The sequence below is a fragment of the Acinonyx jubatus genome, chromosome B1 (genome assembly GCF_027475565.1).
Source record: "Acinonyx jubatus isolate Ajub_Pintada_27869175 chromosome B1, VMU_Ajub_asm_v1.0, whole genome shotgun sequence".
In the NCBI taxonomy this organism is placed as follows: domain Eukaryota; kingdom Metazoa; phylum Chordata; class Mammalia; order Carnivora; family Felidae; genus Acinonyx; species Acinonyx jubatus.
The window spans coordinates 120,646,356-120,661,404 of record NC_069382.1 but is presented as its reverse complement, the minus strand read 5'-3'; the positions used below and the strand labels follow the sequence as shown (position 1 = coordinate 120,661,404).

Below are 15,049 nucleotides of genomic sequence, written 5' to 3'. Positions count from 1 at the left end.
GTTATCCCAATTGATTTTTTACGTATTTCTTTTCACATTTTTAATGTGGCTCCTGCTAAATTTAAATATATATTAATGTGGATCATACTTAGGCTCTCATATTTCTATTGGATAGCACTATTCTAGAGTCTCTCATCATTTATATGTGGAAGTCAGATTTAGAAATGCAGATCTCTTTCTTTCATCTCTTTCCATTCCTGCGTTCAAGGGTCAGAAAGTATTCGAAAGCTCTTTATATGTTCCAACAGTTAAATGACATCTATTCTATGTAATATATGTGTATACATAAGAGAAGGTATGTTTAACCATCATTTTGACCACTGGTTGTAATGATGAAGTGTATTGGTGTGTTCTAGAATGGAGGGAATAAGACGAAACACAAAGTAGCAAGAAGTGAGAATGGGAAAATGCTTATAGACTATAGAAATGCCATTACTGAGACCCCAGTACTAATATTTAAGAATTATATTTTATGATCTCGAATTATTCTGTAGGTCAGAAGGTTTTCTCTGATAATAACTAACTTTGAAACACACTGATAGGAAGATATATTTAGTAGTTTCCAAGCTGAGAAAAAAAAAATGTCTACAAAATATTAGTTCCTGTTTTTTCCTCTAATTCAGAATTATCAGTTGTGAAAGAGGAGGTGAAAATTTTCACATGTGATAGTCATACATTCCTAGGACACAGAGAAGTTCTTTAAGCTCCTATATGATGCCAGTGAGAATAATCTTTTTTCTCTGAAAAAGTGATTGTCTCTTTTCCCCATCCCACCCCCATTTCCATGTTTACTTGTTTTATTTTGTTTTGTTTTTCCAAAAAGACATACTTAATGCCCTGCTTAGTTTATTTTCTACTTACTCACTAAATAAGGATTAACAACACTGTTATGTTTTATATTTGAAATTGTAAGGTACGTTTCTTTTTTCTTTTATTTTTAATTTAACTCTTTGTTTTACAGATGAGGGCAGAAGTGCAGTTGACCAAGCAGGTGGTGCACAGATTGTAATTGACCATTTAAGGTCACTGTGCAGTATAACAGATCCCGCCAATGAGAAGCTCTTGACTGTCTTTTGTGGCATGCTGATGAACTATAGCAATGAGAATGGTAAACAAAATTGAAAACTTGCTTTATCTCTGGGGGAAAATTAAAAATCAAACTACAGTACAAACCAAAAATATTTAGAAAAATGATGAACAAAGAATTCATAAGTGGCATATAAAATTAATAACTAGCCAACATTAGATCACAGTGTTTCAAAAATACAGAATGGTCTAATTTATTAAATGGGATGAGTTTTTGAAGAGTTACCCATGTTAATTAATACCAAAAACAAAACAACATAAATGGTTTAAGATTTCTCACTGTGCACACTTTAAAAATAACAATATTAAAATAGCTTCACATTTATTACTTTATATTAATGCCAGGAGTAGCTTTAAAACACAAATACTGTCTATATAAGTAAAATTACTTTATCTAGATACTAGATTTACTTGTAAGAATAGAAAAAAAAATTTTTAATTGTTTTTTTATGTTTATTTATTTTTGAGAGAGAGAGCACGTGAGTGGGGAGGGACAGAGAGAGAGGGAGACAGAATCCTAGGCAGGCTCTGTGCCATTAGCACAGGGCCCAACGTGGGGCTTGAACTCATGAAGTGTGAGATCGTGACGTGTGCAAAAATCAGATGCTTAACCAACTGACTAGACTTAGAAAAATAAAAAAATCTGGACTTAGAAAAATAAAATTCAGGGCGATTGCAGTATCTGATTTTAGAAATTTAATAAATATTTGTCTATAGAAGTTTCTTTTCTCTGTAAAAACATTCTTAGAACCTAGCAACAAGTGACATGTCAAAATTTTCAGATAATCTATATAGTTATTAATTAAATGAACATAAAATCAGTGATATGAAAGCTTCACTATACTTCTGAATGTCACAAAAAATGATTCATCTTCTATGAGTTACGGCATGGATCGAACACTCAAATTCTGATCATTTTCTAGACTGTAATATATACATAAGGACTTTTTATGGTTTGTTTTATAATGGCATCTTAAGCTGTAGTCTTTGGCAGAGACAGATTTTATTTGCATATTGAACACATTATTCTTTACTTTCATGTGTTCTAGAAACATGTGGACCTTCAGGCATATTTTTCAGTTTTCAGTTTTATTAGTTACAAGTCTAAAAGAAATACTCTTAATAATTAAAAAAAAAAAAAAGATAAACATTGATGACAAATGGCTTCTGACATTTGGCCTTGGTGTTGGTGACAACCACAAATGGTGGAGACTGTAACCCTTGTCCCATTGTGTGGAAAGAGTCACTACTCTCCTCTTGCTGGTGGTTTCTGTATAGCAATTTGGCCAAATACTGCCAAATCTTTTCATTTGGAGATGGGATGTACTGAAAATCTGTCTTTTCATGTGATATCTGAGTTTTAATTGTTGGGTTACATATGCTTTTTTTTTTTTTTAATATTTATTTATTTTTGAGACAGAGAGAGACAGAGCATGAACGGGGGAGGGTCAGAGAGAGAGGGAGACACAGAATCTGAAACAGGCTCCAGGCTCTGAGCTGTCAGCACAGAGCCCGACGCGGGGCTCGAACTGATGGACCACAAGATCATGACCTGAGCCAAAGTCGGCCGCTTAACCGACTGAGCCACCCAGGCGCCCCTATATATGCTTTTTTAGCACTGTACAAACTAAACTTAGAATGTGTCCTCAGGTCACATCCTAAGCAGGGGATACCGGTTTTAAACCTTTGAATTAAATTTTCCAATAACAACAATAATAAAATAGTTTTTGTTTGTCAAATGGCTGGCCTATTAAACTCAAGCTAGTAACAAATGGTAGTGTTTATAGGGTCAACTACCACTTTTTTTTTTTTTTTTAACCCTGTGGTGGAATCATTTTTGAAAAGAAAATGAACAGGGGAAACAGAAATGATAGAGTCTAGGTAATCTACAAATTGAGGAGCTAGTTCCTAAATAATTGAAATTTGACCATAATAGATATGTATCTGAATTGCATTAAGAACTCATTGGCCAGTTGTTCATGTTCCTTTCTCTTCAACTTCATTTGGGACATCTTGGACACCCATCTTCACTGGGTGAAGGTCCCACCTTGAGAAAGTGGGACAAGTGCTAAATAGGAGAATTGTTTAGAAAGGTAAATGAAAGAAACTAGTCATGAAGCTATTATAGCTGCTTTGGATATAAAGGAATTAGTCTTGTTATGAATTTGAACTCATTGTTTGTCCTTTGAGGAAGCTGTTGTTCAAAATCTATACAGAAACGTATCAAATGACTAAATGGTCTTTAAAAATATCACTAATTCTAATCCAAAGGAGACTGCAATTTCCTTTGAGTCTCTACAGTAGGATATTACAGCATGTAGACATATGTGCTGAGAAGGAAATGATTAACAACATGCAGAGTCCACAGATGAAATGCATAATATATTTGTTTTGTAAGGATAAGCTTTTTTTCTGGTGTGCAAGTATTCCCCAAAAGTAGATACTTTGGAAAACTTGATTAACTTTCCTCAGAAAATTATTGAAGCAGAAGTGGTTTTGTTCCACTATTCTAAAAGCTGCAACTTGAATGCAGCCTCAAAACTTACTAGATAAAAGTACAGTTATCTTTAGTATTTTAAACAAACAGATGCCAAATGTAGAACTATCTTCTTTCCTTTGCTTGTATTTACATTTGTCTCTCATGGGATCATAGTTTGTGAAGTGATTCTTTTTCTCCATAATACTCTTTAACTTATATTCCTTTTCATTTTGCGTAATTATTGCGTCTTTGTTCTGTTGATTACTTTTTCTTCAAAATGCCTGTTTAAAGACTTTCCTACTTAAATATTAGGTCTTTTTGGCTAACTTCAGGTCTTTTGATACTGTGTACCCCTAGATGAGTCACTGAGAAAAAAATAGAGCTTTTTGAAATTCAGGAGACAGTTTTTATTAGCCCTCGAAAATGAGTTCTTTTTATGAGTATTTACTATTGAATTTCAGTACATAAGCCTCTTCTAGTTTTTGAGTAGAATAGTTGACTGATAATACCCCCTTGTTACTCTACCAGAAAAATTAACTGTGTGTTTAGACCCAGTAACTTAAGCCTTATTCATAGTTAGGGAGTTGTTACTTTAGCTTCACAGATAAAAATTTTTAAATACAAAGATAAGAAAGTACTGAAAATGGTCGCAAAGACCTACCAATATAGTTTCTTTGATGAGAATATTTTCAAATTGTTTATTAGGCCTAAAAGTGAATTGACACAAGACCGAGACCTAAGATAATCTTGATTCCTGTCCATCTGGTGGACAAATGTGAGCACATCCAATTTTTAAATACATTAAATAGAGAATAAAAAAAATTTCCTAACCACATGCCAGACAGATATAGTGTGAAAATACCTATGTGGAAAAGGCATTCTGGTACCCTTTGATAAAGCTGTATAAAATTTAAGATTCATGAAATTTTAAACTTTTTGAACCAGGTCAAGACTATATACACTTTTAAACTATGAGCTGGATATATTCTTTTGTTTCCCCATTGGTGAAGCAATTAAAATTTTTATACCCAGACTGGTAAGTATGGAGTATCTGAATAGAAAAAGTTATAATTGCTTAGCCAGAAAAGTTGTATCCATAATATTATATAAATCAAATCATGTTTACATAAAATAAGACAAAATTTTTGTTTAGGAAAAATCATTTACAATTTATCCTTTTGGGAAAAATCATACCTGTTTTTCACATGGCAGAAAAGCACTCTTCAATTCTGTTGCCCTCCAAAATAGTCTGAGTGTTCGACAGTTGTGGTTATAGTAAAGCATGTTGACAATTTGATAATCAATTTGAGGAAATGTGCTGAGCTTCCTATATTTTCTTTATCTAGTTATTATTCTATAAATAAGAAACCTAAGCCTATTATTATAGATATTTTTGTATCTCATTAGTTTCTTGGATATCTTTTTTTTCTAGCATTGTTTACCCAATACCAAAACATTGCAGTGAAGACTAAAAATTTTGTTCAGATCTATTTTCAAATATGACACCATTTTAGCATATAGTATACAGTTGGAAAATATTTATTGACTTTTCTGGAAATTTAGTATTGTCTAAAATTTTTTTATTAGCAAAATCAATACTTGGAAGAAAAATGGGTTTTTGGAATGTATTTTCTTTATTCTATCAGAAGATGATAAGCTCTTGTCTACTGTATTAGTTGATATTCTCTGTTCACATACATGGCAGCAGCAGAAAGTGGCATTGAAAATATCCTGATAATAATGCCAAATCTGTCATCAAAAATTTACTCTAGGTGATCCACAAATTTAATAAATCTGAAAGTTGATTGCAATTTGAATACAAACAAACCAGTAATCAAAGCACCGGTATAATTTAATACTTTGTTGACGAATCTTTTCGTGGTTACCATTTTTATTATCTTACATGTACTATGTAATAACCATGATTAATCAGTAAATATCTCTTAGAAAACTCTGTAATTGAGAAAGTAATTTTTTTTCTTAATATACCTATGCTAGAGACATAAAATACAGTGAAAACTCTGTTATAATTCTTAGGAAAATTATTGGTGGTAAGCAATAAAACAAGGACTGAAGTGACTTGTTTCACATAATCTGTGCCATAAGAGAGAAGAGTAAAGGAAATAAACTTGCCAGCAAGAAAGGAAAAATTAGTTTCTTTCTAAAATGATTAACATAATATACACAATTTATGACTGGCTTCTTCATGTGACCTATATTATATATGTGTGTGTGTGTGTATATACACACACACACACATATATAATCAATTAAGGAATATGATGTATATTGGATATATAGGATATCAGTTTGAGAATATGATATGTATGCATATATATTGTATATATGTGACATATATGTGAATATATATATGATTTTTACAAATAGAGTTGATTTTTCTCTAAAATCTTAATAACTCCCTGTTACCAAAAAAGTAATTTCTCTGTTTTGTGGTTTCTAAAATCTCTCTGGGATACTCTTAGGATAATTCTCACATTGATTTACAGCACAGACTCACGATAAGTGAACAATGATTGAAGGGAGGCTGTGCAGTTTAGGAAATGCAACTCAAATGCAAGGGTATGTTGTTGGAGCTAACAATTGAATTTAAGTATTCAGCCTAGTGCATAAATTCAGTTGTTTAAAATAGGCCTGTAAAGCATTTTCTCTCCTCTAAGTAAAGATTACTTTATACATAATTAATTTTAGCTGCTACCTTCATTTCAACCATTAGCAACAATTTCACAATTTTAATCATTTTCCTAGTGAAATCAGTCCAGTAACTTGCCTTACTTGATTTTTCTTCACATTTAAAATAAGAAGAAAAGAAATTAATAAGGAATAATCCTGATTAAAAACTAAAAAGCACTTTGGTGTGAGCGACTTATTTATATTTACATTTTGGTATTACTTCATTACAGGTAAAAAAGATACAACTTCCTAGATGTTAGATGTTTAGAAAATGATTTGCTTTGCTTGAGTGAGGAACTATTTCTGCGATTTATTTACCATGGGTACAAGCTAATTAATGATTACATATATTTTCTAAATACTAACAGATTTTTCCCTAACTTTAAGGTAAAAAAAAAATCAAAATGTAAAATTTTATCTTTGCAATTTATTGTCTTTTATTCCCTTAATTATATTGATTTTTCAGTATACCATTTTCAGTGTATTTTGTGTTCATTTTTTTTTCTCTGTTTATAAAGACCTGGAAGATGTGCTTTTAAGCTCACATTCTTTAAGGTCCTGTTTGTCAAATTAAAGTATTCTACTAATGTTAAACAAATTGTGTTAAAGACTTTTATTATGCACCTAAAAAGTTTTTAGGCTTTAAAAACTTTTGTAGAAGATTTCTGAATTTCCACTGTTTGTCCAACAGAGCATTCAAATTTACTCACCCGGTTTGCACTCATGAAGTTCTGCTACGAATGTCATATTAAACAAATTATTTCACTGAAGGGCAGAGCAGTTAGTTTTTCTTTTGCCTCCTGTTAATTTGTGTATTAACTTGGACCTATTACACTAGCTTAGCTTTTCATCATACTCCTTCTGAAAAATTACTAAAATGCTATTACTTAAGATAGGGTAAGAACTTGGTTTTTAGTAGAAGTGTACCAAATGCACATTTGGTTTAATTCCACATGGTCAAGTAGTGGCATTATTTAGCTTCGACCATTATAGAATGAACTTCTGAATGTAAGAATCTGAAATTTTGTCAGAAAAAAAATGAAATGATTCTTACTTTTTTTGTTAATGATTTAAATTTTGGCATTATGGTACAGAAATAATACTTTCTTAGTATTTTCAGCTTCTAGATTTTTCCTATATCATAATAGTACATTTAGAATTGTGATACTAAATAGATAACACAGTTTTAACTGAGGGCAGTAGAGTAACAAAATATGTTTGTGATTCCTCATTCTCTAGCATGTTTTTCTTTATTTGCTTCATGTCTGGATTGAAGATGATTAATTGTAGATATTATTGAATATCATTTTCAAGATTTTCCTCATAGTAAAAGTTTGAGGTGACAGAGGTGGCTTTCTGATTTTAATTCATCCTCACAAGATATAAAGAATTTCCAATTTGGGCTTTCTGAAAGATTCATGGCCTGAATGAAATTAAGTAACTAAAAATTAAAAGCAGTTCCTAACATTTATTATTGTAAATTCTAAAGAGGATACTCTAATCTCTATTATTCTGCCTTAATTTAATTTTTATATTTGTATATTTCTCACCATCATTAGTTATTGCCACATTTTAAATAGCACAATGTAAATATACATTTACATTTCAGCTGACTGACAGAATTTCAGCATATGAAGCACAGAGGGAGATTTTCTCTACACGTGAAACGCTTCCCAAATTTAAAAATGAGTATTTAGAGTAACAGTAAAACTGAAAGACCAGGCCTTGTGTTTATTCTTGACGTTACTATACCAGTTGAAATATGATGGTGTCAAGCACATGATTATTGGCCACATACAGGTTTGTAGGTGCCAGAAGTGACATTGGAGTAAGTTTTCAGGTGTTTGGCCTTCTAAGAGATAAGGCTAAAGCCAGGGATAAATGATGGAATTTGGCCACATAGCCATCTTTAATGTGGGGCTACTTACAATGTCTGCCTAGAGAGAAACTCAAGGCAGAGAGGTATCATATGTAAATTCTTTTGTATAAAAAGTAGTAATCCTGCTTTCTAACTACCAGTAAAATCCAGTCAACATCAAACTGCCTATATTTTATTAACTGAAACATTTTTAAGTAAATACTGTTTGAAAGATGGATATTGGCCAGAAATCAGAAATCTTTTGTTATGTAGATATGTCTTGTTAACAGTTTGTGAACTTCAGTATAATTTTAAAGTGTGAAAACTTAGTATAATGCTCCAGGGTAACTAGCAATATTTGTTTGTGTTTTTTTTTTAAGCTAGTAAATCCTTTTGTAAAACAAAAGACTTTGTTTTTAAAGATACATGTTCATAAGATATACATGTTGTGATGTACATTAACCTGGCATTTAGTTTGATTTGCTATACAAAAATGTAGGCTTAAATTTTCACCTACTATGGATATGGCCTTTCTCTCAGCAATGAGAACAGAGACAGGATATTTTTCTTCCACTAAGAGCTGCTTAAGCAGCAGCTGGTAGTAGTCCTCTTAAAACAAAACAAACAAAACAACAAAAAATCTTAACCTTTGAAAGACATAGTTTTCTTCAGTCAGAGTAGACATACTTTGTAGAATTTCCTTTTTAGCAGTATCCATTATAACAAGAGTGAGCCTAGGAGAAAAAAATTAGTCTACTATACTAGATTGAGACATATTCATTCTAGATGTCACTGGATTGAGAAGAGTAAATGGGTAGGTGTCTTAAGAATAATAAACCATTTTTCCTTTTTGTGATTCTGCTTTGGGGATTTTGCTGTTGCTATTGTTTTACATTATACTCACTCGTAATTTTGTCATTATCTCTAAAACTGTTACAAAAAAAAGGGAAATTTTACTCTTGTAGAGACTCTTGATTTTCAGAACCCAGAAAAAACTTTGAATTCTTTTCTGTTTTTTATTAACTGTTAAAAAGCAAGAATTGTGTAAAGGTATTGCTTTAAACCTCCATGATTCTCAGTACTAATGAATCTTGATTCTCTCTTTTTTTTTTTTCATTGAAATTACTGTTTGTCCTTGAAATGCATAACCTAGGGCTTAAATTATAGGGATAATCCAGGTGTAGAACACATAATGCTTGTTTTTGTTTAAAAAGAGCTTTTAAAATTGAAGTTAATTTTAAACACATGTATTTTTATTTTTTTATATGCTCAACACTAGGTTTAGAATAAAAGTTCTCCACTTTCCTGACCAGTCAGCAAAAAAATACTAAGTAATAAGTAACTGAAAAGGAAGTCTACTTATTCCTGCACATGTGTATGTGTAAAGTTTTTAACCATGAATCATCCTCTTGGTAGCTGTAAAGTCAGTTTCCTTTTCACTATTATATTCACTACAACTTGTTTAAACTTATCATTTCTATTCACAGTTTTACATCATTTTTAATTTTTGTAGCCTTTTTTAGAAGTATATATATGCCAATAGTTAGGTGCACTTTCTTCAGTCTTTATTCTTAAATGGCTTTTATCCAATTTGTATTACAACTCTTCATCAAGATTTATATTTGCTTGTTTTTGTTGTTTCAGCTGTATATAATTCACTTGATTGTAGATGGGGTTTTTATGCAAGCCTGTAAATAGGAATATTGTACTCTTTATACTATGAATAGTATACATACTATTTATACATACTAATGTAGAGACTATGTATTTTGAGTTGTGTATATCTTATTTGACACAGTTTCATCATTAAATCCTGTTTACCAATAAGTTTAATCTTGTAACATTGTCTATAAGGGCCTTTTTCTTGTAAATAAGGTAAACATGTGTTACAGTCTTCTTAAGAAACTAATTCTTTATAGTAATTGATCAACGTAACTTCAGTTGAGTTACTGGGATTCTTTTCTGGACCTATAATCTATCTATACCAATGTTTTAAACATTAAACTTAAAACTCAGGGGGAAAAAGGTTCTTCAACTTAAGATCTTCTCTCCAGATCTCCATTCTTTGGAGTTTCCATGAGTGTGACCTGAAGAACTTGGAACCATTGAAATTCAAATGTAGGTAGGTAAGTGTTCACACCAGCGCATGCGTTGATTGCCTTATATCTCTTTGTATATGCATCTGTATTGCACCCCCTCAGTGCCTTTCTTCCTCTTCCTCCCCATAGATCATGTAGGGCCTGTGTCATCTTGATATTTTGTAATTCTGTATTTTGGTCAGTATTTGTCTGTGATGTGTGTCAGGAGCAGTTTTTAAAAGTCTTCAGACGTTTATGACATCGTGCTGTCTAAAGACTGTCTTTCACACATAAGTGTTTGCTATGTATGAGCCTGGGTTGCATTTTGTGAATTGTGTTTGTTGAGCTCTGATAAACATTCCCCTGGAGTTGCTGGTATTCATTGAAGGATACAAAACTTCTCAGTCTTGGACTGTTTCACTTTTTCAATTCTAGAGAATGTGAACCATTTCTGGTTCTAAGAATTTTTTCCAGTTAGTCTTTGATTTAAAAGTCATACTCCTGATAACCATTCATAATAACATGAGCGTGTCACCTACTATCCTTTGAAGACCATTCATAAGCTTTCTTTGGGCAATAAGAAAAAGTGATTAAACTTCATCATTTGCTTCCAGCAATAAGAATTAATACCAATTTATTCCACACAATTTATTCTACTTAACCCCCACCCCACCCTCCAAAAAACTGTTGCTAGCTAACATACTAAGTTGTAACTGAAATAGGCAAATAGACCCAATCATGGAATAGTCCCCTAAGCTTAAGTAGAATTTCTACCCAAATAAGCAAAATAGTATGTTCAGGTGCTTAATGTAATTTTGGTTAAAATATCTGAACACCAAAATCTAGTATTCCTACCATGCTTTTAATTTTTATTTCTTCTCCTGTTATCTCATCTGCCAAGCACATCATTGAATTTCAGAATCTCTATTCCATGTTTTGTTTTATTTTCAATCTTCTCTAAAAGGTAGGTAATCCTTTGGCAGTGGTTCTTAAACTTTTGGTCTCTGAACTCTTTTAGACACTTAACAATTACTGAAGACCCTATAGAACTTTTGTTTATAAATATGGACTATTAAAAAAATGAGCTACATCTATCAATATCTACCATATTAGAAATTAAAATGGAAACAATTTTAAAAATTATTTAATATTGCATATTAAAATAATAGCTCATGTTACCGCATCTTTTTATGCAAAATAACTTCAATTTTAAAAATATTGCTGGGGCACCTGACTGGCTCAGTCAGTAGCGCATATGACTCTTGATCTGAGGGTCATGAGTTCAAGCCCCACCTTGGGCATGCAACCTACTTAAAAATTAAATGCAAAATTAAATATATTGCTGAGAAGAATAGCATTTATTTTACTGTGAATGTGTGCTGCAGAAGAATATGATGACTACCAACACAATTTGGTGCCACCGACTGGGTCATAATAAAGCCCAGTGGTTTTACCCATCATTGTTTTTGTACCATTGGGTAAATATCAATACAGTGAAAAAGGCACATAAAATCTTGGTATTTTTATGAAAGTAGTTTTGATTCTGTGATCCTCTGAAAGGGTTTTAGGGACTCCATTTTGAGAACCGTGTTCTAGGATGCCTGCTTATCTTGAAATGAAAATTTGTATCAATCTGTTTGAGTAAAGTTTTTTTTTCCTCATTTGGGCCTTCATTATCCAGGGAGAATGACTTGCCTGCAGTTGGTATAAACAGACGTTAGAGTTATTTGAGTATAATTTTTGTTTTAGTTAGCCTCATAGAAGTGGATATAAAAGAAAACACCCAAGTGATCAAAAATGGGTATGTCCATTGGATGACTATATAATTTTTCTCTTTACTTGTGTGTGGTATGTGTGTTGTATGTGAGTATACAATTAATTTGGCTCCTGGGTAGCTTTGAAACACATTTTCCCAAAACAAAGTGATTTTCATGATTTGTGGCGATTTACACCAAATGCCATTGGGCTATACTTTTTCTCCTGATCTACTATAATTTCAAATATTATTCCTTCAATTTGTATGCCAAAGATTTTATGAAACTATGCAACATTTCTTAACTTTTTGCCCCTCATTTCCCTGGAACCAAAATTCATACCTTAAGAGCAGTCCAAGAAAGTGGTAGAGATGCCAAGTTAGGAGAATATGAAGAACATCATGGCATTCTCCTATTGAGTTATCTCCTTCATAGCATTTGTTATTCCTCTGATGTCCCTGGACTGTTGGATCTGTATAGTTTGTACCAACAGTACTGAGGGGGTGTGTGATGCTTACATATATGCAGACATACAGTGGAGTTTGACTCACACTCAATGCATGCGCTAGTGCTCACGCTTACATACCTGAAATTTAATGATTCAACAGCTCTGCAGTATTTGAAGAGGTAGTCAAAATGAGTAAATAAATAAATGAAAGTTAAAAATACTGCTAAAGAACAAAGATCTGCAAAGGTGATCCAATAATAAGGAACTTACTGGTAAGTAATCAAAATAATTTCTAACTTGGAAGGCTTATTGGTGCATGATCATTACAAATACTGTGGCCACAATACAAGTTTTCTGCCAGTATAACACTTAATACTATACCTTATAAGTAATTTAATAATACCTTATACCTTATAAGATAATTTAATAGTGTGAATCATTCATCAGTTGCTGAGTTGTATAAGAAGAAAATATTTAGCATCAAAAGCATAAAAGCATCATTTAGTTGAATATATTCTTTTATTTCTGTCTCCTTTTATAACAGATTTCATAACTCCATTGCAAAATTTGAAATTGTTTCAGATTTTTTGAACTCTAAATGTAAACTTCCCTTTTTCTCAGGGCTGTTTTCTTGTTTTGGTGATAGGCCCCTTTCTAAGATAGATGGGCCCCCAACAATTGAACCAGCTACTATGCATACACTCATCAGTTTTCAGGGTGATAAGCCTCTGTTGGCTGTCTCTTCATACTTTACGCTGCAAATAGGAAAAATTAACCACCGAGACTGCCAGGCATACAATCAACTGGAATGTGAGGCAGCTCAAGGGCCTTCATGTTCTTATCTGACAATCACCCAACTGCCTCCTTATCTATTGGTTAAGAACTATAAAGAGTGATGAAGGGTTATTAGGCAAACTGTCAAGGGATGCATGCTAAAAGGAAAATGTGTTTGTAATAAACCGGATTTTTATCTTTAGATTCCCAATAGGGAACTTAAAAGAATTTGGAGAAAATTATTATCTTAAAAATGGCATATAATTTTTAAAAATTTTGAAAGCATTCTTGTATCTTTGGGTGAAACAGTTATTAATAGTAAGTGTTTTGCATAAGCATGTGTTGATGTTTTTCTTAGCTTATTCTGAGAGGCAGTACTTTTGATTTTCATTTGGTTTATTTACCTTCAGCTTTGGTACAGGTATTCTATCATAATTGTTCATGAAGACCATTGTGGAAATCCAAGGCATATTAAATACTTTAAAACCAATTAGTTTCTTAGAAAATGAAGGCAAACAATGATGACAAAGCTTATTGATCTCATTCTCTTCACCTCTCAAGCCAAATTTTCCTTTCTTTACTAAGATGCTTGTCACTATTATTAAAGAAAACGTTGAAAAGAAAAATATTTTAAGTAATACATTTTTTCCTTGTTAAAACTACTTTCCTTCCTAGCAATCATCGAAGAACGCTCTGGTGCAAATGATCAAAATAATTTTTGTGTATTATATATACTTTTCATTATTATGAAGCAACTATTTTTAAAAGATTCTAAGATTCTGTCTTCTCTTGGTCTTTATTAAATTGGTTTCTCTATGCTTTTCATATAGTCTGATTTCCTATAATACAAATATTACTTTGACTAATATTTTCACTTAACAACCAGCGGTAATGTTTAATTATTTATGCACTTTTAAAGCCTGCTCTACAAAAGTATAAGACCCTGTTTTAAAAAAATGATTTGACACATTATTTCATTTCTAAATTTCCTTTAATCATTGAAAAGATTCAAAACTCAACTCTTGTGAACTAATGTTTTAAAATGTTTCAGATAATTATATGGATGAACTTAATCTTGTTTTACTGTACTTGAAATAGTATTGAGTTTGCAATAGGGAGAATAAGGTGTTTTCTTCTTACTAATGTCCATTTGATACATAAACACTTCTGTTTGTTTGTTTGTTTCTTACAGATTCCCTTCAAGCTCAACTTATCAATATGGGTGTTATACCTACCTTAGTGAAATTACTGGGCATCCATTGCCAAAATGCAGCTCTTACAGAAATGTGTCTTGTTGCATTTGGCAACTTAGCAGAACTTGGTAAGTCCTAGCCATGAACCACAAATGTAATTCACTTATCAGTGTACTTACAATAAATTTTCCTTTAGATGTTAACAACTTGAAGATCCACATAGATTGTATTATTTTTTGGCAGCATTTGGCTTGCCTCAATGTTTAAAAAAGTAGATCCAATTATATTTTATGATTGAATTGTTTGTAATTGGAGCTGCTTTGCTTCCCTCATTGTTTTATTTATCAAAATTTAAAATTTACACTTGTATATTATTCATTAGAGTCAAATATTTAAAATGATTTCCACTTGACTTTAGTATTCTTATATGAAAGACAGTCTTGAAATCAAGTATTGTATTTCCAGGACAAAAATAAAGTCGGTAATTTATTACATTTTATGTAAACTATTTGCTCATCAGGTAAAAAGGAATCTAGCAGACTAAGGCTTTCCCCCCTCTTTTTACAAAATCCCTCAAAATGAGAGAGGACTTTTTCATAAAAATATGTTTATAACAGCATTAGAAAATATTCTGAGAAATCCTTGAAAATCAGAAGGCAGATGGAAGCAGACCAGCCCAGTCATAACA

At 31.9% G+C, this 15,049-nt stretch overlaps 1 protein-coding gene across 5 annotated transcripts in view; it reads left to right on the top strand.

The window, feature by feature from the left end:
• Positions 1 to 15,049, top strand: part of RAP1GDS1 (Rap1 GTPase-GDP dissociation stimulator 1) — a 169,276-nt gene that overhangs the window by 108,209 nt on the left and 46,018 nt on the right. For 4 of the 5 annotated variants that reach the window (XM_015063558.3, XM_015063557.3, XM_015063563.3 and 1 more), the window contains 2 exons: positions 962 to 1,108; positions 14,361 to 14,489. In XM_015063558.3, the coding sequence (XP_014919044.1) occupies positions 962 to 1,108; positions 14,361 to 14,489 (276 nt within the window). The remainder of the gene's footprint in view (positions 1 to 961; positions 1,109 to 14,360; positions 14,490 to 15,049) is intronic. The other variant, XM_015063560.3, reaches the window with a different exon arrangement.